We start from the raw sequence: 26863 nt of genomic DNA, 5'->3' as shown, positions 1-26863 counted from the left end.
CGACCCAGGTTCCAATAAAGGCCCATGCCACCTCGGCGGACGTCGTGGCTGACAGTGGAACTGCCTCTGGCCAACGGGTAGTCCTGTCTACCATAGTAAAGAGGTAACTGAAGCCGTGTGAGGGGGGCAGGGGGCCCACTAGGTCAACGTTCACGTGGTCGAACCTCCTTTCAGGTACAGGGAAGTGCTGCAGGGGGGCCTTGGTGTGCCGGTACACTTTAGCGCGCTGGCACTCCAAACAGGAGTCAGCCCAGTCTCTCACATCTTTCCTAAGCCCAGGCCAGACAAACTTGGCGGACACTAGTCTCTGTGTAGGTTTCTTTCCCGGGTGGGAGAGGCTGTGGACAGCGTCATAAACACGCCGCCTCCATCCTGTGGGAACAATGGGGCGGGGCTGTCCCATAGAGACATCACACAGGAGTGTGGTGCCAGCGCTGTCAAAAACCACATCCTCTAACCGCAGGCTTGAGGTGGCTGACCTGAAATCTCGCACTTCAGGGTCGGTAGCCTGGTCTGCCGCCATACCGGTGTAATCCAGCCCCAAGTGGATGGCGCCCGCTACAGGGGTCAGGCGGAGCCGTTATGGCAGAGTTCTCCGCCCTCCTGTTCATTGACTTCTTTTGTTATGATGAATTCTGGGGGGACGTATGTAGTGGGTGCTATGGACATAATTCACCATTGTATTGTTTTGATGTATTGATGGGGCACTGTCACTTTAAGGAGGTTGGTTGGGGTTGGGCTTGGAGAAGACGCGCTGGTGGAATGTCATTGATAAAATGTTTGTTTACTACGGGCTGTCGGAGACTAGCACGGCATAGATCTGACAGCTGTCACTTGTGCTAAAAATATAATAAATGACACACGGCTTGGTGTTGTCGCAAGATAGAAAGGCGTTTCTCCTTTCCGACGATTTCTACAGGCTCATAGAAGAGGGTTAAAGAGTTGATTAAAAGGACTAAGCATGTGATAAATGTGAAATGAGGTTGAAATGGATTCAAGAAAGTAGATCTGGAACTTGAGAGGGATTTGAGTAAGTGTTGAAAGAGGCTTACGGCTGAATAGGCTTGATGGAAAGAAAACTCCATTTCAATCTGAATAGTCAAGGACATGTTCTGCTCTTTCATGGCCACCGGGCGACTCGGATGTGGCACCTATATCTGGAGACGTTTGGCCTGCAGTTAACATTATGGGAAAGTGCCCCCAAGGAACCTAATCCCAGGGGGGGAATGAAATCATGTTGGTGTCAAGCACAATCTAGAGGTCAGTTGTTACAGATAACAGGAGGAACGAGTGTCCCGCGCCCACATCCACATTTCAAACCACGGTAACGCTCAGTCAATCAAAAAGCTTTCTGTGGAAAATGAATCATTCCATTATGGGGACTCTGCCCCCGGGTGACAACTATAAATGGACTGCATTTATATGGCGCATTTGATCCAAAAGCGCTTTACAATGTATGCCTCACATTCACCCATTTACTCACACATTCCCACACACAGATGGCGGAGGCTACCATGCAAGGTGCTCTGGTAAAATAGTCAACGATCCCTCCCACCCAGCAGCACACCACTTATTCCAGCGCATGCCCTCAGGTCACTACAGGTCCATTTTAGTAATGTGTTACTAGTAATCTGTTACTGGGAGGAGAGTCCCTCTCCCATAGGGCCAGAGTAATCTGTTACTAGTAATCTGTTACTGGGAGGAGAGTCCCTCTCCCATAGGGCCAGAGTAATCTGTTACTAGTAATCTGTTACTGGGAGGAGAGTCCCTCTCCCATAGGGCCAGAGTAATCTGTTACTAGTAGGGAATAGGGATGCACGATATTGGCCTTTTTACCGATACCGTCCGATATTGTCCAACTCTTAATTTCCGATACCGATATCAACCGATATCACATTTTAATGCCGATATCGGCCGATAATATCGGTAGGCCGATAATATCGGACATCATTTCTATAGAAATGTAAAAAAAAAATGAAATTAAATAAAAAATTGAAAACCGATACAGATATTTTCCGATATCACATTTTAATGCCGATATCGGCCGATAATATCGGTAGGCCGATAATATCGGACATCCCTAGTTACTAGTAATCTGTTACTGGGAGGAGAGTCCCTCTCCCATAGGGCCAGAGTAATCTGTTACTAGTAATCTGTTACTGGGAGGAGAGTCCCTCTCCCATAGGGCCAGAGTAATCTGTTACTAGTAATCTGTTACTGGGAGGAGAGTCCCTCTCCCATAGGGCCAGAGTAATCTGTTACTAGTAATCTGTTACTGGGAGGAGAGTCCCTCTCCCATAATCTGTTACTACTAGTAATTTGTATATTTTGTACCCAGTTCAATCACCTGTACATGTATATTGCTGTTGAACTTTACTGTTACATTTGCACTCTGGTTAGATGCCAAACCTATTTCCGTTGTACTGTACTCGTGCTGTATAATGGCAATACATTTGCATCTAATCAAATCTATAGTGATATAGTGGTCTATAGTGATATAATAGTGATAATGGTTTATACTATTGATATAATGGTTTATACTAGTGATATAATAGTGATAGTGATCTAGTGATATAGTTGTTTATAATAGTGATACAATAGTGATATAGTTGTCTAAAGTGATATAATAGTCATATATTGGTCCATAGTAATACAATAGTGATATAGTGGTCTATAGTGATATAATGGGTCATAATAGTGATATAGTGGTCTGTAATGATATAATAGTGATATAGTGGTTTATAATAGTGATACAATGGTGATATAGTTGTCTATAGTGATATAATAGTCATATATTGGTCCATAGTGATACAATAGTGATATAGTGGTCTATAGTGATATAATGGGTCATAATAGTGATATAGTGGTCTGTAATGATATAATAGTGATATAGTGGTTTATAATAGTGATACAATAGTGATATAGTTGTCTATAGTGATATAATAGTCATATATTGGTCTATAGTAATACAATAGTGATATAGTGGTCTGTAACGATAATAGTGATATAGTGGTTTATAATAGTGATATATAGGGTGGCACTGTGTGCATTGGTTAGCACTGTTGCCTCGCAGCATTTCAGTAATGACCCTGCTGTATTAAACATATATTTTGGGAAGGGGTGAATTTGGATGCAAAAAAAACGTGGATTATGCACGTGTGTTCCGTTAGTGGTTAACGTACTGTTGCATTCGTTCGGTACACAGCGCCTACTGAACCGAAGGTCCGGTTCGGTACGGATACGTGTACCGTTACACCCCTAGTCTATAGTGATATAAAGAGCTGTCTAACCAGTTGGTCCCGGTCATTAAAGGGTCTATAGTGATATAATAGTGATATAAAGAGGAGTCTAACCAGTTGGTCCCGGTCATTAAAGGGTCTATAGTGATATAATAGTGATATAAAGAGCTGTCTAACCAGTTGGTCCCAGTCATTAAAGGGTATATAGTAGGGATGTCCGATATTATCGGCCGATATTGGCATACAAATTTGATATCGGAAAATATCGGTAGCGGTTTTCAAAAAAAAGAAAAGAAAAAAAGTTTTTATTTAATTTAATTTTCACATTTATTTAAGAACAAGTAAAAAGAGGGGTCTAACCAGTTGGTGCCAGCTGTTAAAGGGTCGTAGTTCTAGTATCTTCTGGGCTTTCTTCGCAGAGCAGCCGTTTATCAGACTGAGCTCCTCCACACACGCCTCCTGGAAGAAACGTAGGATCTGCTCCCTCACTTCTCCCTCCCCGCTCCTCTTAGGCCCCGCCTCCTCCTCCTCCTCCGAGTCCAGCTGCTCCATGTGCTCATCGGACTGGTCAAAGTCACCATCACTGGAGCCGCCGCCGTCAGAGCTGCCGGCACTGGACCCGACGGGCCGCCCCGGTGAGGAGGCGGTGGTGTGGCTGGTAGGAGGAGCCACAGAGAGGGGAGGAGCTTTAGAGGACACGGGAGGAGGGGCGGGATGTGTGACTGTAGTCCGGGCCTTCTCAGCTGAAACACATAAACACACACACTTTACAAACAGAAGCCACGCCACGTGAACAGTCATAGTCTCCTATAGAGAACAGCCACCTATAGTGAACAGTCTCCTATAGAGAATAGTCTCCTATAGAGAACAGTCTCCTATAGTGAACAGTCTCCTATAGAGAACAGTCTCCTATAGAGAACAGTCTCCTATAGAGAACAGTCTCCTATAGAGAACAGTCTACTATAGAGAACAGTCTCCTATAGATAACAGTCTCCTATAGAGAACAGTCTCCTATAGAGAACAGTCTCCTATAGTGAACAGTCTCCTATAGAGAACAGTCTCCTATAGAGAACAGTCTCCTATAGTGAACAGTCTACTATAGAGAACAGTCTCCTATAGAGAACAGTCTCCTATAGAGAACAGTCTCCTATAGAGAACAGTCTCCTATAGAGAACAGTCTCCTATAGTGAACAGTCTCCTATAGTGAACAGTCTCCTATAGAGAACAGTCTCCTATAGTGAACAGTCTCCTATAGTGAACAGTCTCCTATAGTGAACAGTCTCCTATAGAGAACAGTCTCCTATAGAGAACAGTCTCCTATAGTGAACAGTCTCCTATAGAGAACAGTCTCCTATAGAGAACAGTCTCCTATAGTGAACAGTCTCCTATAGAGAACAGTCTCCTATAGAGAACAGTCTCCTATAGAGAACAGTCTCCTATAGTGAACAGTCTCCTATAGAGAACAGTCTCCTATAGAGAACAGTCTCCTATAGAGAACAGTCTCCTATAGAGAACAGTCTCCTATAGAGAACAGTCTCCTATAGAGAACAGTCTCCTATAGAGAACAGTCTCCTATAGTGAACAGTCTCCTATAGAGAACAGTCTCCTATAGAGAACAGTCTCCTATAGAGAACAGTCTCCTATAGTGAACAGTCTCCTATAGAGAACAGTCTCCTATAGAGAACAGTCTCCTATAGAGAACAGTCTCCTATAGTGAACAGTCTCCTATAGAGAACAGTCTACTATAGAGAACAGTCTCCTATAGAGAACAGTCTCCTATAGAGAACAGTCTCCTATAGAGAACAGTCTACTATAGAGAACAGTCTACTATAGAGAACAGTCTCCTATAGAGAACAGTCTCCTATAGAGAACAGTCTACTATAGAGAACAGTCTCCTATAGTGAACAGTCTCCTATAGTGAACAGTCTCCTATAGAGAACAGTCTCCTATAGTGAACAGTCTCCTATAGAGAACAGTCTCCTATAGAGAACAGTCTCCTATAGAGAACAGTCTACTATAGAGAACAGTCTCCTATAGTGAACAGTCTCCTATAGTGAACAGTCTCCTATAGAGAACAGTCTCCTATAGTGAACAGCCACCTATAGAGAACAGTCTCCTGTAGAAAACAGCCACATATAGTGAATATTCAGTCTCCTATAGAGAATAGTCACAGTCTCCTATAGAGAATAGTCACAGTCTCCTATAGAGAATAGTCACAGTCTCATATAGAGAATAGTCACAGTCTCATATAGAGAATAGTCACAGTCTCCTATAGAGAATAGTCACAGTCTCCTATAGAGAATAGTCACAGTCTCCTATAGAGAATAGTCACAGTCTCCTATAGAGAATAGTCACAGTCTCATATAGAGAATAGTCACAGTCTCATATAGAGAATAGTCACAGTCTCCTATAAAGAATAGTCACAGTCTCCTATAGAGAATAGTCACAGTCTCATATAGAGAATAGTCACAGTCTCCTATAGAGAATAGTCACAGTCTCCTATAGAGAATAGTCACAGTCTCATATAGAGAATAGTCACAGTCTCCTATAGAGAATAGTCACAGTCTCCTATAGAGAATAGTCACAGTCTCCTATAGAGAATAGTCACAGTCTCATATAGAGAATAGTCACAGTCTCCTATAGAGAATAGTCAGTCTCCTATAGAGAATAGTCACAGTCTCATATAGAGAATAGTCACAGTCTCATATAGAGAATAGTCACAGTCTCCTATAGAGAATAGTCAGTCTCCTATAGAGAATAGTCACAGTCTCATATAGAGAATAGTCACAGTCTCATATAGAGAATAGTCACAGTCTCATATAGAGAATAGTCACAGTCTCATATAGAGAATAGTCACAGTCTCATATAGAGAATAGTCAGTCTCCTATAGAGAATAGTCACAGTCTCCTATAGAGAATAGTCACAGTCTCATATAGAGAATAGTCAGTCTCCTATAGAGAATAGTCACAGTCTCCTATAGAGAATAGTCACAGTCTCATATAGAGAATAGTCACAGTCTCATATATAGAGAATAGTCAGTCTCCTATAGAGAATAGTCACAGTCTCCTATAGAGAATAGTCACAGTCTCCTATAGAGAATAGTCACAGTCTCCTATAGAGAATAGTCACAGTCTCATATAGAGAATAGTCAGTCTCCTATAGAGAATAGTCACAGTCTCCTATAGAGAATAGTCACAGTCTCCTATAGAGAATAGTCACAGTCTCCTATAGAGAATAGTCACAGTCTCATATAGAGAATAGTCACAGTCTCCTATAGAGAATAGTCACAGTCTCATATAGAGAATAGTCAGTCTCCTATAGAGAATAGTCAGTCTCCTATAGAGAATAGTCTCCTATAGAGAATAGTCAGTCTCCTATAGAGAATAGTCTCCTATAGAGAATAGTCACAGTCTCCTATAGTGAATAGTCACAGTCTCCTATAGAGCAGGGGTTCCCAAACTTTTCAGGCCAGGATATAGAGTAGTCATAGTCCCAGTTTTGGACATGCACTAGACTCCTGGTCATCAATAGGATGGGCTGTATGTCTTTATATGTCTGTGTGTATGGTATGATTTAATGTATTTGACCTTCTTTTTTTACTACACAGATATTATCTAGAGCAGTGTTTCTCAACTGGTGGGTCGTGCCCCAAAAGTGGGTTGTGGGGCCATTTTGAGTGTGTCGCGGATGCGTGTTTTTTTTCTTTTTTAAATAATAAAAAAATATTACAAAAGAATAAAATAGATTTTTTTGTTTGCACTTTTCTTTTTTAGCACTACCTATTTTTGTGAAAGTGGCTTCTCAGCTCTGGTCCAGCTGAAGACAAAGCAGAGGAACAGATTGGACATTGAGCACAGCCTCAGAGTTGCTTTGTGTACCATCACCCCAGACTTTGAGGCTGCGGTTACACTATGGCCATTTAATTTAGTTTCATTTCGCTTTTCCGAACGCTGCGTATTGGCAGGCAACTAAGAGTTAAGTTAGACGTCGTTTTGTCTCCTCTACTATATACATGTAGTACAATGCCAAAGCAGTAGGTGGCGATGTAGTTCAACCATGAAGGCCATTTTCAACCAATCAGAAAAGGTTGAGCGCGTCACTCCACATCCTGCTCAAAATCTCAGAAAAGCCACCATCTTTATACCTCACATGAGCCATTTAGCTACATAGCATTTATTTTTCAGCAAGAAATAAAGTGCAATAAACAAAAACGGATACATTCACTGTGTTCTGCCTCATTTGTTGATGATTTGTTGATGAAACAAAACTAACATCAACACAATTGACCACCAAGAGCGGAGTTTAGTCTCACAAAAATATCGCAGATTTTGTTAGCTTACGTGCTAACGTGATTGGGATATGCCATTATAACAGTATAGCATTGTGGCTAGCAGCGTAGTGATGTTAATGCTAGCAGAATGAATGGATGTAAACTTTATTTAACAGATTGCAGAATGGGTACAATACAATACGGCTCAATACAAACAATTGTTAAGGGAATGCAGACTGTTGTAGCTTGGACTGGGCTCCTTATAACAATAACTTGACAACACGTTGGTAGCCGCAGCTACTTGGGACAGCTCTGCTGTAAACACTGGAAATAACTAATGGACGGAGTCGAGGTTCAGCCAGGGGAGAATTTGGCGTCGGTCTCTACTGCGCATGGGCATTGGGCAAGACAGCTCCGTATCCGGCTCGCGCAAATTACATGGCACCATTGTCTGCGAGTTTCAGCGAGTTTCCAAAACGAAAACACCCTTTCAGCGTTGCCGCTCGAAAAACGTGTTTTCCTGCCAAAACTGCGTTTCTTTTTAACTTGGACATGCAAACGTAATCATTCGAAATAGAACGTTGCTGTTTTAGCCCAGTGTAACCCAGGGTTTCCGTTAGAAAAAATTGTTGCCGGCCTCAGTGTCCGGTAGATTTCAATCTACCGGTCAAATGAGAGAAATTCCGGTCAGAGTTTATTGAGCTTAAAAACAATTGATAGGCAAAAGAATGACAACAAAACAAAAGAATGACATCATCAAGGCATGTAGATTTATAATATTTTTACTTAAAACTAGGCTACTTTTGCGTATAAAGTCATTATATTCCAAATAAAATAAGTCCCGAGACTCCGTGCTGCTGCCGACTTTAAATCAAATAGGTGTCTGTGGGCAGTCGCCCGACATTAATAAACAGCAGTCTGTTATAATCACATTTTTATGAGCTAACGAATTCCGTTATATTGGACATTTGTATTAATTATATCAAGCGAAGAACTGAGAAATTTGGCAGAGACGGCAACATTATCGTGGGTTTGCGTGACGACTCTCTCTCTCCACCTCCCAATGACTTATTTGCGAGAGTATGTCGATGCAGAGCAGCAGATGCAGCTGTTTTCTGGCTCTTTTCTGGCTCTATCTGGGGACCGCACAGCAGCGCCCCCCACCCAACAGCTGAATTGCCAATGGCTGAATTGGAGTACTGCACTGTGCTGCTGCTGCTCCGGCTCTGCAGCTTCACAAAAGTTCGCACACCCAGCACTAAGCTCTCGCTGACAACGTCGTTGTCATTATTAGAAGCAACGATGAAACAAATGTAATGATTGTTTCGTTCATCGCATAGGCTATTTAATTTTAGCCTATTTTACCGGACATTAAGACCGGAGAGATTAAATATGTCGGACTTCAACAGATTTTGCCGGTCAAATACCGGTAATTACCGGCTAACGGAAACGCTGGTGTAACCATGGCCTGAGACTCTTGTCAGGAGCAAACAACATCCCCAGTTATCCCATTAGTTCCCTGGGATGTTAAGCTAAGAAGTCTGCTAATTAGCATATATTATTTATTATTATTAGAATTTTATTTCATTGGGTTTTTAGCCCTAGTTGCACTTTTGTTGCATCCCCAGTTATCCCATTAGTTCCCCAAACTTAGGTATGTTAAGTTAAGCTAAGAAGTCTGCTAAGAAGCATATATTATTTATTATTATTATTATTTTAAATAAATCAGAGTGGTTCAAAAAAATGTGGGTCGCGACTTAATGACTAAGGAAAATGTTGGGTCCCGAGGCTAGACCAGTTGAGAACCACTGATCTAGAGGACTGCTTTGGATAAAAGCATCAGCTTAATGTGTTCTCTATCTGGGAGGGTACAGGTGATGATTCTACTGTGTTCTCTATCTGGGAGGGTACAGGTGATGATTCTACTGTGTTCTCTATCTCAGAGGGTACAGGTGATGATTCTACTGTGTTCTCTATCTGGGAGGGTGCAGGTGATGATTCTACTGTGTTCTCTATCTCAGAGGGTACAGGTGTAATCCTGGCTCTGATCTTTCAGATGATTTGTGATGATAAAGTGATGATGAAGTGATGATCTACCTCAGAGTGGTACAAGTGATGATCTACCTCGGAGTGGTACAAGTGATGATCTACCTCGGAGTGGTACAAGTGATGATCTACCTCGGAGTGGTACAAATGATGATCTACCTCGGAGTGGTACAAGTGATGATCTACCTCGGAGTGGTACAAGTGATGATCTACCTCGGAGTGGTACAAGTGATGATCTACCTCGGAGTGGTACAAGTGATGATCTACCTCGGAGTGGTACAAGTGATGATCTACCTCGGAGTGGTACAAGTGATAATCTACCTCGGAGTGGTACAAGTGTAATCCTTGCTCCAATCTTTCATCCGTCTCTTTGGGAAAGTTATGTCATTGGGTGGAACTCAAGAATGTAAGATTTACAGTGCGTTGTTAAAACTAGACTATTCATGTGCAGCTCAGTCCAGGATGTGTCTCACAGGGGAAGCATCTCCCTGGACCAGTAGTTGTATGTGACAAACGCACCTACTTAGATTTACACATCGACATTTTTCAGCGCACACACACACACACACACACACACACGCACACGCACGCACGCACGCACGCACGCACGCACACACACACAGCTCTCACCAGAGATGTCCGGCAGGGCATCCAACGTGGGTTTAAAATGCCAATCATGACTCAGCAGAACATCCCTCAGCTCCTAACAGACAGGCATACGGAAAGACAGAGAAACAGATGACAGAGAGAGAGAGAGAGAGAGAGAGAGAGAGAGAGAGAGAGAGAGACAGACAGACAGACAGACACAGAGGACATACAGACAGTCAGGGTTAGTGTTATAACACCTTTATGTAGAGTAATCTTTACCCCCCCTTTTTTTAATAATACATCCACAGAGCTCTTAGAAAGGTGCAGAATAAAAGTATTGCTTTACCCCCAAAATAAATGATTGATTAACTCAATGGCTGCCAACAACGAGTATATTCGTTAATATAGCCCGCCAATCGTTGGACGCCAACAGCGAGTATACTCGTTATTAGGGGTGGACGGTATGGTCTAAAATGTATATCACGGTATAATTTGAAGCATAGACGGTAACGGTATATATCACGGTATCAGTGTTTCCGTTAGAATAATTTTTTTTGCCTGATAGGCAGGCTATATAAAGAATGACATCCTCAAGGCATGTAGATTTATAATATTTTAACTTAAAACTAGGCTACTTTTGCGTATAAAGTCATTATATTCCAAATAAAATAAGTCCAGAGTCGAGACTCCGTGCTGCTCCCATTGCAAACAGCGGGGCTGGATGCTGGATTTTGCTAGAAGCATATGTAGCTGCAGAGCCGCAGAGCCAGGGGCGTTTTCAGGTCTGGTCACAGGCCCGCTCAACAGCGCCCCCCCACCCAACGGCTGAATTGCCAATGGCTGAATTGCCAATGGCTGAATTGGAGTATTGCACTGTGCAATACTCCAATTCAGCCGTTGGGTGGGGGGGCGCTGTTGAGCGGGCCTGTGACCAGACCTGAAAGCGCCCCTGGTTCTGCGGCTCTGCAGCTGCATGCTATTCGCAAATCCACTGCTGCAGCAGTCATCCCGCTGCAGCCGTCGTTATCATAACACTACACACATATCATAATGTTTACAGCAAACTGTAGTTGATCACCAGGTATGTTTTATTAACGTAGAATAATTCATATAAGAAAAACGATAGGGAAATCTCTTACCTTTCTCCACTGGTTAAAAATGCCAGGAACTGAAATTGAAACTTGCTGTGCGCCGCAGTGATATGTTTATTATGAAATGACAATTGCGTGTTGACACGCCCACTGCGCGAAGCCTCCTAAATAACTTTTTCCAGTTTGCACATATGTATTATCTATGGAGTATTTTTAGGGGCAAATGCGATTGAAATAGTCACGCTGTGGTTACATGACGTCATTGCTATTTTAGAGCTGCTCTACCGGTTACACGGTATAGTCAAAATCCATACCGTAGAGCAAATTCATACCGTTTATACCGTATACCGTTTATACCGTCCACCCCTACTCGTTATTATGATCGTTATTTCTTTTAAACACTATTTAAACTATTTCCATTCATAATTCATCCTGGAAGGCTGTGGTACTGTGTGGCAATGTGTCTGAGATCGCAACGGTCCGATACCGCCGCCTGGTGGTATGCGGCCGATGTCGCACTTCCTTTCTGACTCTGTCTGTGTATGTGGCTGTGCGTCATTGAAAGTCATCCGGGCAGAGTTTTCTTGTAACGTGGATCAAGATATTCACCCGATCGCATTGAATCGCTTTCGGGACGCCAGATTCATTATGCTTTTGGGGGTTATGGCGTGAGCCAAATGGACATACGATCTAGCAGATGGCAATCAAATAATTGGAATATTCTTTTTGTAGTCTCATCGGCCACAGGTAAGAGCAATTTAACGTCAATTTCAGCTTGGTTGTCCATTGTTTTCATAGCCATCGCCCTGATCAGCGTATGCTGTTGTACTAACGAATGCCGTTATTGACAATCAATTAATCAGAAACGACCCCCACCCCCCCCCCTTTCATGCATGCATGATAGAACATAATATACCGATCATATGCATTTGAATTTTTTATTGTAGCGTGTATAGGGACGAAATGCCAATGGATTAAGTATAATATGCGTCGCAGGCTATTACTGGCCTCTCAGGAATTACCCTAGACCACTCTAAAACTATACTTATATTCACCACGGTATAAAACGAGAATGTATGGAAAAAATATTCCTTTTTCACATCTTGAACGATAGATACTCTATGTCAAATGGGCCATAGTATTGGAGATATAGCTATAATATTTAAATAGTTATAGCCCTGCAAACAAGGTGAGCGACTCCCACCGTTTACAGCGCTGACGGTAGCTAGTACAGGATGAGGCTAATGCGTGGCGTCCAATGAGTTAATTAATTAATCATTTTTATTGTTGTTGTTTACATGTTGCGTATGTTGCATCTCCTCCCTACTTCCCATTTTCCCACGTGGAAAGCACCCGATTGGATAAAATGACATGCTGGTGCTCTATTGTGACATCTAGTGGCTGAATGTTATCTATAGCACATTTAAGGCTAAGACAGACCAGTGTCAGGGATGTTTTGCGCTAGTTGTGGGGGTGCAGGTTTGGACAGTGGGGACATTGGGACAACTAGAGGAGTGATCAGAGCGTTCTATAACTAGACGTGGGAGCGGTCGATGTCCCACAGGGTTCATCCCCCGAACGGCCAAGATTGTCAATCCATCTTTTCACCGTGCCCCTAAATCGAGCCATCGGTGGGTATGTTTTTTAGTATGATGAGAATAGAGCCACCATGAGGCCAGATGACTCAAAACGTCATAGGCCTCCTTGCTATTATGAGGCAAACACATTAGTCAAGTTTGGCAGAAAACAGTGACAGTCAGTGTGTAGTTACATTACAGTATAGTTTAGGGCTGTACCGAATAGTTCGAAGCTTCATTCATAACGTTGACATTCGAAATAAACATAATTTTTTTTTAAATGTATGTGTCTATTCATTCTGTTTAAACCAATGGGGTTTTTCTCCACAGTTGCAGATAAAGATTAGGCTACCCTATAGTATTATACTATTATAGTATATGACTCATCATAAAAATTTGAATAAAACATTTATCATGAATGATGTAGCCTATCTGCATCACTTTCGTACCAACCGTGCCCTTATTGGATTATTTATGTTAGATTAGATTCTTTAATGACCACCCAGCTAGGCTGGTGGAATTTTTTTTTCTGTTTTTAAAACGGGATGTTTTGGTGGTCAGGGATCTGTAGCGCCTTTTATTAACTCATTCTGCGCCAATGACGAAGAAAAGTCGAGTTAACTCGCCATGTGATGTAGTTTGTTTTCTGGGCCGAGCTGAGCCGTGCGGGCGGGGTTTAAATACTCCGGCGAGGCAAGCGCTTAGAACAATACATCTACAAGGCTGCCCCCCCCCCCCCCTCGTTCATATGCAATGCCGGTGAACGTGGGACGGACCTCCGCAACCAGTACTTGGAATGGCGATCAGATAATTGGATTCTTTTTTTTGCATTACATCAGAGACAAGGTATACTTGGACACTATATATCCAATCTTGCGTTGATCTGATATTTTTTTCTCCCGCGATCGAAGCCGTCTGTGTGGACTCTGTGTGTGCTGTTTACCGTTGGTGGGGGGAGCGCCCCGCTACAAGCCCCATTTCATGGGTGCATGAGGAAGGATAATAACAATAATCTAGCGTTGATTTCAGGAAGATTCGATAAGCAGGCGAAAAATTACAACGTGATAACTGGATTCCACTAAAGGGCTATTTTCGCGTCTTTTCCTGGGATTACTAAGAATCACCCAAACTATACTCATATTCAAAACGGTATAAAACGGAAATGTACGGATGAAAACAATCTGTTTTTTGCATGTTGACCAGAAGCAACTCACTGACAATCGACGGTGTTATTAGATCCATAGCTATAATATTTCATATATTTTAAGCACTCGCAAGTGTGGCAGTCTCCCCATTGACTTACAACGATGGCGTTCTACCCAGAAGGTAAACAGCGACCCCTGGCGCTGAATGAGTTAGTTGATTTAATTTTTAAAAAATACTAATTTAATCAGATTAATCACTTTATTCAAATTGAGGATTTTGGTTGAGGATTAAAAAAAACAAAATTGAATTTTGTATGATTACGTCATAAAATATGACGAGACATTCGAAACTTCATTCGAAAACTTTAATAGAAGCTTCGAATGTAAAAAAAATAAATAAAAGAATGACTGTACAGCCCTAGTAGTTACAGCATAGTTACATTATAGTTACATTGGGGTTTCACGTGTCATGCATGTGAAAGCTATCTGAGTGGTGGGTGTTCAGTGTTCACAGGCAGACGGTGAGCGAGCTCCTCACCTCCTTCAGGAGATCAGGGAAGGCCAGCTGGAGCCTCCTCACCATGCGCTCCTGGTCCCTCCAGCTGGGGGCCGGACGGTCCTCCTCAGAGTCGTCCGTCTGGAGGACCACAACACAGGGGTCACAGGTCAGAGGTTCAACAGACACTCCGTCAAGGACAGGAGAGCAGAGAGGGAGACGGAGTGTTCTGCTCTGTTCTGCTCTGTTCTAGGGATGGGCGTGAGTAATACTCGCGGCTATGAGAAAACTCGATCTTAAATTATTAATAATTTTTATGAAAAACAAATAAAAATAAGTATTATTATTTAAAAAAAATTACATATTTGTGTACGATTATAACTGTTTGTTGGTTTCATTAAACATATACGTGAATGAACAAAATTAAGTTAAAAAAATATATATATATATTTTTTTTTTTAAGTTTTGCGATCAATCGATCGCAATCTGGATTTTTCTTTAAAATGCTCTGTTCTGCTCTGCTCTGTTCTGTTACACTCTGCTCTGTTCTGCTCTGCTCTGTTCTGTTACACTCTGCTCTGTTCTGCTCTGCTCTGTTCTGTTCTGTTCTGCTCTGTTCTGTTCTGCTCTGTTCTGTTCTGCTCTGCTCTGTTCTGCTCTGTTCTGCTCTGTTCTGCTCTGTTCTGTTCTGTTCTGCTCTGTTCTGCTCTGTTCTGTTCTGCTCTGTTCTGTTCTGTTCTGTTCTGTTCTGTTCTGTTCTGCTCTGCTCTGCTCTGTTCTGCTCTGCTCTGTTCTGTTCTGTTCTGCTCTGCTCTGTTCTATTCTGCTCTGTTCTGTTCTGTTCTGTTCTGCTCTGCTCTGCTCTGTTCTGCTCTGTTCTGTTCTGCTCTGTTCTGCTCTGTTCTGCTCTGCTCTGTTCTGCTCTGTTCTGCTCTGTTCTGTTCTGCTCTGTTCTGCTCTGTTCTGCTCTGTTCTGTTCTGCTCTGTTCTGCTCTGCTCTGTTCTGTTCTGCTCTGTTCTGTTCTGCTCTACTCTATGAGGCCAGTACTGTACTTAGATTAGATTAGATTGTACTTTATTGTCATTATATTAGCATACAACGAGATTTGGGACACAAACTTAAGGTGCAGTAGTGGAAGCAAATATAAAATCACACAAGTAATAAAAGAGAACCATAAAATACTATACAATAAAACAATGTTACAATACTGTACAATATAAATAAATAACAACAATATACAAAATAACAATCACAGTGTCAGACGGTAGTGGGTGGGTATTGCACTGTGGATATTGCACTTGAGGGGTAGGATGTTGCACAGTGTGGGAGGAGGGGGAAGGAGACATTTACATTATTAACTAGTAGGGCTGGGCGATTCTTGTTAAAATGTGAATCACGATTTTTCTCTCTAAGAATTGAGATCACGATTCTCTCACACGATCCAGCGGTTCTCAACAGGGGTTCCGCGGCACACAGGGGTGCCGCGGAGAGCTGCCAGGGGTGCCGCGAGATGCCTGATGGGAATGTTTCTTTAAGAATATAGAATGATGGGGAGCTCCCGTAGCTCACCGCGTATCTCGGCGCTATTTCGGCGTCGGGGACAACCGTGCGCGTCACGGATCTGGGGTACACGAGTTCAACTCCCGGACTCGCCGTATTTTCTCAGAGTGTCTTCCCCTGATCTATATCCCATTCAACCTGTTTCTGTCGGTCATGCTTGACCAGAAAAAGCGATAAACGCTAAAAAATGAAGTTAAAAAAATATATATATATATATAGAATGACAACTATTTAACTAAACAAATAGTCTATCTAGTGCTTCATGTGTATACAATAATTGCCTAATCTAATAACATGAACTAAAAAAGAAATCGATCAAAATGTCTTCACACGTTTCGTAAAGTTATTATAGAAACTTTACCAACTTAACGTCCGCGGCAGGCGTCATTGCTTTTACCAACAGATTTTCCAATGCATTTCCAGAGCAGTCGCATTCGTGTGACGTCACATCACGGGTCCTATCTCCGTTACAGAGCCGGCTCGCGGCTCTGGTCCGTTATCAAGGAAATGCAAAGCGATAATAATCACTAAATGCATTCAGTGCTGGATCTAATCAAATGGATTTATCGAGACACGTTATGGAAAGTGCTAATTACACGCGACGGTGATGGGCTACTCGCCAAGTGCAGACCAAGTAGGTCTATCAGCTGCTGTGTTATGATTATTATGACAAGTAACTCACGATGCAGAACTTAAGGTGTTGATACCATTCAGCACCACATATTTGTGTGACGCTGGATTTTCATCCATGACAGCTCTGAAAACCAAATATAGGGCCAAGTTGAGCCTTGAGGATGACATGCGTGTTGCCTTGTCATCGATCTCCCCACGTATTGACCGTATCATTAGCCAGAAGCAGCAGCAGACCTAGCCCCTTTCGTGACTGTGATGCACCGAGTGAATCCACAGTCACTTGCTCGTAAATAGGAAACCAACCTAGATTCACCCTGAAGGACTGGTTCTAACCGAACCGTTCGTTATACAAGAATCACAGAGCCATTTCAAAGGTACTCACAGTTGCACAAGGGTTTCGGACAGAGATATGGGATCAGGGGAGGAAATTAGGCCACTTTACTCGCCAAATGCGAGTATTTTTTACGTTTGGCGAGTAATTCATGAAGAGCACTCGCCAGTCTAGCGAGTAGTAAACAAAACAAAACAAAAAAATCATTCTGCAATCTGCTGATTCGCTCACTGGCACAAGCCGAACTCTGACTCCCCCCTTGATTCCTCCCATTTGCGCCTCATAATAATCCAACCATAACCAATTAACATCATCGTTGTACAGATGCGCTCTAAGCTCCTCCAATGAACACTCATTTTCTAGAAGATGCCGCCCATCTAGGGGAAGTGGACAGATCACTGCGCGCGGACCTACAGACTCCTGCCACCGGCTTGACAACGTAGACAAACTTAGACAAAAACACATCAGTGGATGAAAATAATTGCATGTAGAGTCGTCGCTTTCGGATATCAGTGCGGTCTGACATGGGGGCGAACAACAGCATGCGACGCGTCTCCTTCGAGTCGGATGAGAATGATAAGTCAACCAGCATTAGCCGGCTAGCTACCTAGCATGTAACAAGCTACCATAATGCGCGTTCAACATAGTGGACTATACTGAGCGGCTTTGCTTAAATGCAGCCGAGTGACATTTTATTATTACCGGGTTTCCCCCCATATCACCACTCGCCCATATGCCCTTCACAACGGTGATGTTGTCATACTTGGCATTCAGAATACACCTGCTGAACCCCTAGCGTTGTCGATTCGGTTCCAATGTATTGTCATCTTACAGCACAAGTACAGTACAACCAGAATACATTTGGCATACAACCAGAGTGCAAATGTAACGAGTCAAGTTGTTTTATTTAGCTATTACATTACAGTGAAATGCTTGGTTCTTTCACTGCCCAACTCAGTCCAACCTAGACCAGCCCAGCATCTTTCACTGCCTAGTTCAGCCCAACCCAGTCCAGAATAGTTCCCTCTTTCATGTTAATATGTGATATCCTAATATTTTGAAGAGTAGAGACAGTGTAATTAATACATGGTGTATGCTAATATTGTGAAGAGTAGAGACTGTTATTAATGTTTTATGCTAATAAATATTTTAAAGAGTAGAGACACAGTGTGATTTTTACTATGATTGAAAATCAATTTAGACGAAGACATACAAAGAAGTAATTATCACAATTAGCGATTTTTTTTGGCTGGTAAAAAATCAGTTTGTCTGGTAAAAAAAATCAGATACTCGCCAGTTGGCTGGTAAGCCAAAAAGTTAGTTTCCTCCCCTGTACGGGATGGTTTGAAAGCTCGGCGTTGCTAATAAACAATGTAAATAATTGTTATAAACTGGTCAGCACTGCATTATTTCCGGCGTTGGGTGCATGATGCGCATGCGCTGTGATCACAACCAGGCAGCCAACACCGGAAATAATGCCGTTTTGAGCAGTTTATACAAAATATTTATTAGCAACGCCGAACTTTCAAACCACCCCGTATCTCTGTCCGAACCCCTCGTGCAACTGTGAGCACCCTTGCCATGTATCTGTGATACATGTATAACGAGCGGTTCGGCCAGAACTAGTCCTTCATGATCAACATACGTTGGTTTCCTATTGAGGAGCAAGTGACTGTGGATTCACTCGGTGCATCACAGTCACGGAAGGGGCTACAGCAGACCTCACACTGAGCTAGAAATGTCCACAAGTGCTTATTTTCTGTATTTATTTATAATTTGAGACATTTTGAGAAATGGTCACACTCGTTATTTTTTTTTGAAAACAGTGCAGCTGCAACAGAGCACTTTATTGATATGTTTCTGTATTTAAAAAAATAAATACATGATTTTCTGTTTGAGAAATGGTCACACTATGTTGTTTTTATGGAAAACAGTGCAGCTGCAACAGAGCACTTTATTGATATTTTTCTGTATTTAAAAAAAAAATACATGATTTTCTGTTTGAGAAATGGTCACACTGTTATTTTTATGGAAAACAGTGCAGCTGCAACAGATAGCACGTTAGTGATCCTTTTCTGTATTTAAAAAAAAAATACATGATTTTCTGTTTGAGAAATGGTCACACTATTGCTATATTTATTTATACATTTAGACCTGAAACGCCTGCTAATAATGCATTATATAGCCTGCATATACACACAAATGTGTTTCCCGGTTTCAATGGGTTAAATAAACGTTATTTTGAAAGCAAGCACTTTTGTCATCATCACCGGAAAAGTCTTTATCGTATGTAGGGGTGCCCTGGAATATTTTTTTGGACACAGGGGTGCCTTGGCAGCAGAAAGGTTGAGAACCCCTGAACTAGTCTACTCTATGAAGCCAGTAGACAGAGTAGGGGAGACACAAGAGAGAAGGTTCTGGTGGGATCTGATCCCAGGCCAGCAAGGGGGCATGTGATACCAGAGGCAGGGGGTGGGGCTTATCCAGAGTGATGGACAGGAAGCACAGCAGTAGAATATAATGGTGTTCACGCTTCATTTGTTTATTCAAAGCGTGGAGTGTTTACCCATTTAGTTTGGTTAGTTTGCCCCAATAGCCCCACCCACCCCCCAGCCAGAGGCTGGCTCCTCCCCCAGCAGAGCCCCAGAGGCTGGCTCCTCCCCCAGCAGAGCCCCAGAGACTGGCTCCTCCCCCAGCAGAGCCCCAGAAGCTGGCCCCTCCTCCAGCAGAGCCCCAGAGACTAGCTCCTCCCCCCAGCAGAGCGCCAGAGGCTGGCTCCTCCCCCCAGCAGAGCCCCAGAGACTGGCTCCTCCCCCCAGCAGAGCACCAGAGGCTGGCTCCTCCCCCCAGCAGAGACCCAGAGACTGGCTCCTCCCCCAGCAGAGCCCCAGAGGCTGGCCCCTCCCCCAGCAGAGCCCCAGAGACTGGCTCCTCCGCCAGCAGAGCCCCAGAGGCTGGCTCCTCCCCCAGCAGAGCCCCAGAGGCTGGCTCCTCCCCAAGCAGAGCGCCAGAGGCTGGCTCCTCCCCCAGCAGAGCCCCAGAGGCTGGCCCCTCCCCCAGCAGAGCCCCAGAGACTGGCTCCTCCGCCAGCAGAGCCCCAGAGGCTGGCTCCTCCCCCAGCAGAGCCCCAGAGGCTGGCTCCTCCCCAAGCAGAGCGCCAGAGGCTGGCTCCTCCCCCAGCAGAGCCCCAGAGGCTGGCTCCTCCCCCAGCAGAGCACCAGAGGCTGGCTCCTCCCCCCAGCAGAGCGCCAGAGGCTGGCTCCTCCCCCAGCAGAGCACCAGAGGCAGAGCCCCAGTGACTGGCTCCTCCCCCAGCAGAGCGCCAGAGGCAGAGCCCCAGTGACTGGCTCCTCCCCCAGCAGAGCGCCAGAGGCTGGCTCCTCCCCCCAGCAGAGCCCCAGAGGCTGGCTCCTCCCCCAGCAGAGCACCAGAGGTTGGCTCCTCCCCCAGCAGAGCGCCAGAGGCAGAGCCCCAGAGGCTGGCTCCTCCCCCCAGCAGAGCCCCAGAGACTGGCTCCTCCCCCCAGCAGAGCCCCAGAGGCTGGCTCCTCCCCCAGCAGAGCGCCAGAGGCAGAGCCCCAGAGGCTGGCTCCTCCCCCCAGCAGAGCCCCAGAGGCTGGCTCCTCCCCCAGCAGAGCGCCAGAGGCTGGCTCCTCCCCCAGCAGAGCACCAGAGGCTGGCTCCTCCCCCCAGCAGAGCCCCAGAGGCTGGCTCCTCCCCCAGCAGAGCGCCAGAGGCAGAGCCCCAGTGGCTGGCTCCTCCCCCAGCAGAGCCCCAGACGATGGCCCCTCCCCCAGCAGACCTCTGACCTTCCCGATGACAAGTGATAAATGAAGTGACAGACCCAGCAGTACATCACTCTGCTCAGAGAAATAAACCGCTGACCTGGGGGTCCATGTCCCAGGAGGCCCGGGCTGCCAACATGCCCTTGAGCGGGGCACTTAAGCCAGATTGCTTCAGTAAATCTCCCGCTCCACACACACACAAGTCACATGTCAGGGGGACAGATGCTGGGGGAGAGGGAGGGCCACTGGGAGCACGCCAGACTGGCCAATCAGAGGCCAGGGAGATAGACAGAAAGGGACAGTGGGTGAAGCAGCTCTAAAAGGAGAGATAGCAACACCATCCCATAATATTCTAATCTAAGAGGTAAACTCTGGAACAATACTGTCCATATCGTCTCTGATATGCTGTTAGGTATTAGATCTATAGTCTATAATGTCTCTGATATGGTGTTAGGTATTAAATCTATAGATTCGATTTGATTAGATGTCATTACACAGCACAAGTACAGTACAACGAAAAGAGGTTTGGCATCCAATCAGAGTGCAAATTTAACAGTAAAGTGCAATAGTAATATACAACGTGTACAGGAAATTAAACTGTGTATAAAATATATAAATTAGTACTACTGGGTGTAGTGCTAATCAGACGTATGTGCAGAGTTGTAATATTAATATGTACAGTGATACAGGTATAAAGTAGTCATACTGGCCAGCAGCGTAACTAGTAAGAGTAGGTAAGGGATATGTACAGATATACCGGTAGATAGTATCCACAGATATGTAAAAGGATTATGTGCAGGTATATACAGACAGGTGTGGATAGATACTGTATATATACGGTATATACAGCATCATTTTATAGTTTTTTATCATACAAAGTTATATGGGTTATATGCAGGTGTATAAGTAGGTATATAGATGGATTATATGCAGGTATATTCAGACAGATATGGATATATATATATATATATATATATATATATATATATATATATATCATAAATATAAATATATATACAGTATATATATGCTGTAAATATGAATACATGTGGTATACAGCACTGTTGTACATGCTATCATACAGAGTATATGGGTAGACTATAGTATGGGGGGTAGTTAAGATTATTATGATTATTATGATTACCATGATTACAGTGTAGGGCAGTTGTAGACGGTGAAAGCAGTAGGTTCTTTAAATTGAGTATAGGCAACAGAGTTCAAAGCAGAGTTGTTCCGATACCGATACTGGTATCGGAAAAGCCGCCGATACTGGCTAAAATGCTGGTATCGGTATCGGCGAGTACCCTCTAATGCTGCGCTCCGATACCATATGACGTAACACTGTGGTCTGTTGAGTAAGCATTATAAAACAAACGTGTGCTTAATCGATTATTAAAGTGTCAATGCCATTTGTCATTTTAACAGCAGATACTTTCTTAAATGTCATCGTCCCGACAGAGCGGTGTTGACGGCGAGCTCATGGGTTCGCTTGGTGGCTGGTGTTATTAGCATTGAACGGCTAACCGAAAGCTAGCTTTAACATTACCTTGGCTAAAGTTGGGGCTATTCATATAATCCAGCAATAATGGCTGCAGACCTGCAAGCAAAGTACAGCAAGTTGGCAAAGGAGTATTCCAAGTTAAATCACAATGTCACCAGTAACGTTACAGTCTTCTATGGTCTTCCCATATACCGGTAGCTCATGCTAGCTAACGGTAACGTTGTCATTGCACAATTGCACGTCGCGTACACAATTAATGACATGTTGCTGACAGCCATATCGGCGACAATGTTTAGCTTTTAGTGCCAAATGATAAGAGTCTGAGGCGGAGTCTCAAAAGAGAATGTTGAATATTTATTGTGCAAAAATCACAACAGATCGACTGCTACTGAACGGAGCCTTGTAGACAGACTGAGTAGGGTATATCTGCAGAGCCAGTGGGTAGCGAGTGCAGCAACGTATAATGTCCGTGTGGATCATTGGAGTAGGGTATATCTGCAGTGCTGAAGCCCCATACTCATTGATTAATGATACTAATACAAATCTATACAATCACCTGTTGTTGAATAAATACCATTACTTTCTAGTTATGACTAAAAAACAGTATATATAAAACAGTATTTGTTAAAAAAAAAATATATATATATATTTATAAAAAATTTATATAATATCGTTTTTTTTTTTTTTTATGTATGCACTGGTATCGGATAAGTATCGGTATCGGCCGATACCCAAAGCTTAGGTATCGGAATCGGATCGGAAAGGAAAAAATGGTATCGGAACATCTCTAGTTCAAAGTTCGTACAGTATGGGTAACAGAACCTAGGAGGTGTAGGCAATGGAGTCAGAGTCCATAGTCCTTAGTCCAGAATGTCTCTGATATGGTGCTAGGTATTATATGATATCTATATTTAAATTTGATTTAACCTATATTTATCCAGGAAGTCTCATTGAGATTAAAATCTCGTTTTCAAGAGAGACCTGGTCAAGGTAGTAGCAGCAGTAGGCCGACACAACAATTAGAAAACAGTCAACACGGTCAAGAAAGACCACCAGCGTCTCTCTTCCTGAAGAGACTGAGGGAAGCCCATCCGTCTCCTCAGATTCTGGTGAAAATCTACTGATGCGCCATAGAAAGCAGACTCATTAAAGCATCACAGTCTGGTACGGCAACTGCTCTGCCTCGGACCAGAAAGCACTGCAGAGGGCGGTGGAAACCGGTACAATGTGGGCGATATGACCTAAAAATTAAATCTCAGATATTTTCACACCATATCAAAAAAAAAATTCTCTTAAAAATTAGAAACGCCGGGGGGGCTCCAGTAGCTCACCGCATATCTCGGCGCTATTTCTGCGTCGGGGGAAAACCGTGATGCGTCACGGATCTGGTGGACTCCGAGTTCGATTCCCGGACACGCCGTCATTTGCCAGAATGTCTTCCCCTGCTCTATATCCCGTTTCACCCTGTATCTGTCGGTCATGCTTGACCAGAAAAGCGATAAACGCTAAAAAAATTAAGTTAAAAAAAAAAAAAAAATAGAAACGCCAAGGAAATCATTCAAATAAGCTTTGATTTGACAAAGAAAATTATGAAACCAAGATGAATTTCCCTATTGGGATTGAAGTGCAAATCTAACTTTCACCAAAAAAGAAGTCCTACACCCAGTCCTACACCACTCCCTGCAAATGAGGCTGTCCAGCACAAACAGTGTCTGAGGAAGGTACGCATAGGGCTGGGCGATATGACCAAAAACGTTATCGCGATAAAATTATAAAATTATTTTCATATAACTCGATATCGATAATTATCGTCGATATAATGTCTGTCAAGTTTAATTAACTTTTTATGCCCGTATCCTAGCAGCCTTGAGTCCTGAGCTGTGGTGCGTAAGGACGCCATCACGTAACGTTGGTTGTTAGTGAGTGTGCTGAGCCGAGGCTGAACGGAGCCAAACTTGGAAAATCGATATATCGAAACTTTGCGACCACGTTTCATGTTTATTTCGAGGAAATAATTTATCGCGATATTTATCGTTATCGTTTTATCGCCGAGCCCTAGGTACGCAGTATCGTCAAGGACCCCTCTCATCCCAACCACAGACTGTTTGGCCTCCTTCACTCTGGGAGGCGCTACAGGAATCTGTTGCAGGACCAGCAGGCTCAGAAACAGCGTCTCCCCCTCAGCTCTCTGAAGCCCGTTCTCTCTTTAACCCCCCCCCCACCACCACTCTACCTACTCCAGAACTCTGTTGCTTATACTATACTACATAAAAAATAGGGAAACAATGTCCAGGCACGCACTCCAGGTTTTTCCAAATTTATTGGCAGCCTGTAATCATGACGTTTCGGTGTGAACACACCTTCTTCAGAATGGCTTGCAAGCCATTCTGAAGAAGGTGTGTTCACACCGAAACGTCATGATTACAGGCTGCCAATAAATTTGGAAAAACCTGGAGTGCGTGCCTGGACATTGTTTCCCTATTTTTTATGTATGATATCAGAGGTTACAGCACCCAGTGTCAAGTCTAGTGAGGTGAGCGCGTTCTACTACTTTTTTCACTTATACTATACTACTACATAGGGGTGGGACGATACATAGATCTAATTATCAATGATCCAATAGGATCAATGCAACGTAAAAAGATCGGTTCATGTCGATACTCTTATTTTGAAAATCCCGTGGCAAGTCTCATTTACCAAGCGCAGCTCCGGCAGCTGGATTCCTGCGAGATGTGAAAACAAACCGCCTGGCAGCAGCAGCACGTGAAACGCCCGTGTGTGAAGACGTTACAGCAGGGCTCCAGAGTGTGAAGACGTTACAGCAGGGCTCCAGAGTGTGAAGACGTTACAGCAGGGCTCCAGAGTGTGAAGACGTTACAGCAGGGCTCCAGAGTGTGAAGACGTTACAGCAGGGCTCCAGAGTGTGAAGACGTTACAGCAGGGCTCCAGAGTGTGAAGACGTTACAGCAGGGCTCCAGAGCAGGGCAGTACAGTGCGATATATATGTCGCACGTGCGACACTGACGTCAGTCTGTGCGATGAAAGGATTGACTTCAATAGCACTGGTGCGATGGCCCGTGATGGCTTGGTACTTGTAGTCTTGTGCGATTAAATACAATGTCCCTTCTGCGTAAAACTCCATATATCAAACACCAAATCCCATAATCCCTAGCGAACAATATCCCCGCGAGTTGCGAGCAGTGACTCATATCCGCTCGGCTCCAGCTCACAACACAGCAGGTGACTGCAGGACTCGTCTCAGCAGCGTTTGGAACGCGGACATTGAAACAGAGCTAGTAGATAGTGTTGTCGCGACCCAAAACAAATCCCTGCTGTTTTATTCGGCAACGGGTCAAATGCATATAACATGCTTTGCAATCCTCGCGTCATAAAGTCCGAAATGAACGTTACGTTAGCATGAGCTAACAACAAGCTGTTCATAGCCATATTTATATAGAGAGAAGAGAACAGCAGACGGGCAGAGTGAGGAGGAGGGCAGACATTCTCCCTTCTCTGTGTGTGTGTGTGCGTTTGGAAAGATCACATGAAGTCAGACGAGTATATTATATTGATAGTAAATGTACTGAGGGTGGACAGATAATGTTGATATTTAAACATAAAAAATACAAAATAAATTTATTCATGATGATGCAACATAAAACGGTTGCGTGTTGCGAGTTCCAAAACATTTAACTTAAAGTTTAAAGCTCAATATATCAAAACGTGGCACTTTACAGTGAACAGGAGGTCTATGTGTATTAAAAACAATAGATTGTTTTTCCTTTAAAAGTCTGGAAGAGGTCAAAAAATAAAAATGTCAAATGATATTTCCGTTGCCTTTTTTGAGTTGATCTAAATGTTACTGATTGTGTTAAATGGGCTTATGTTATGATATCGTCTCATATCGATTGCAGGCACCTGCATCGTATCATATCGTGGCATATATCAGCAAATATCGTATTGTTGTCCAAAGAATCTATATCGTATCGTATCGTGATGAAACTGGTGATTCCCACCCCTAGTAGAGTCCATACACCCAACACCAAATCCCATAATTCCTTACACGTAGCGTGTCTGGCTGTGTGACGTCAACTTGTCAGCATAAAATGACAGCCAAACATGGCACTGCAACTAAATAACACAAATACAATAGGCACATTTGTGACTGTTACAAATATAACACATTTTATACTTGTTGTTACAAAGGATCAGATTAAACCGAATATATATATTTATTTATTGATATATATTGCATAGTATTTGTATATCGTTTGATATCCCCTGTATATTCCTTGTACATATACACGGAATATCCCTTTAGCCCAGACCATAATAGTTCATTCTCCTATTGGACAGCGGTCCACCGGCGCCAGGGACCGGCCTCCGGAGTCAGGTTCAAAGTCACCGTCAAGACGTGTCTGGACATGCCCGGCCTTGCCCAGGGATACGCGACAGAGATGAGATTGGAACTAGTTTGTTCACCGTGCGTATAAATACGGCGCAGGTGAATATAGAAGCCTCACCCACGATACAACGTGCGGTGAAGTATGGCCTGTTTGGCCCCAGAATAGAGCATTGAGACCGCGTGCGAATTAATAACT

The 26863-nt window shown here is 43.6% G+C and overlaps 1 protein-coding gene across 1 annotated transcript in view; it reads right to left on the bottom strand.

The window, feature by feature from the left end:
• Positions 1-26863, bottom strand: part of smarcad1b (SNF2 related chromatin remodeling ATPase with DExD box 1b) — a 120232-nt gene that overhangs the window by 71920 nt on the left and 21449 nt on the right. Inside the window, exons 5-7 of the mRNA XM_084325267.1 lie at positions 14495-14593; positions 10186-10258; positions 3600-3982 (exon numbers count right to left, since the gene is read on the bottom strand). Coding sequence (XP_084181393.1) covers positions 3600-3982; positions 10186-10258; positions 14495-14593 — 555 coding nt within the window. The remainder of the gene's footprint in view (positions 1-3599; positions 3983-10185; positions 10259-14494; positions 14594-26863) is intronic.

The sequence above is a fragment of the Notolepis coatsorum genome (assembly GCF_963971535.1).
Source record: "Notolepis coatsorum genome assembly, chromosome: 11".
In the NCBI taxonomy this organism is placed as follows: Eukaryota; Metazoa; Chordata; class Actinopteri; order Aulopiformes; family Paralepididae; genus Notolepis; species Notolepis coatsorum.
Note: the sequence above shows the minus strand (reverse complement) of the source record. Positions and strands in the feature narration are given on the sequence as shown.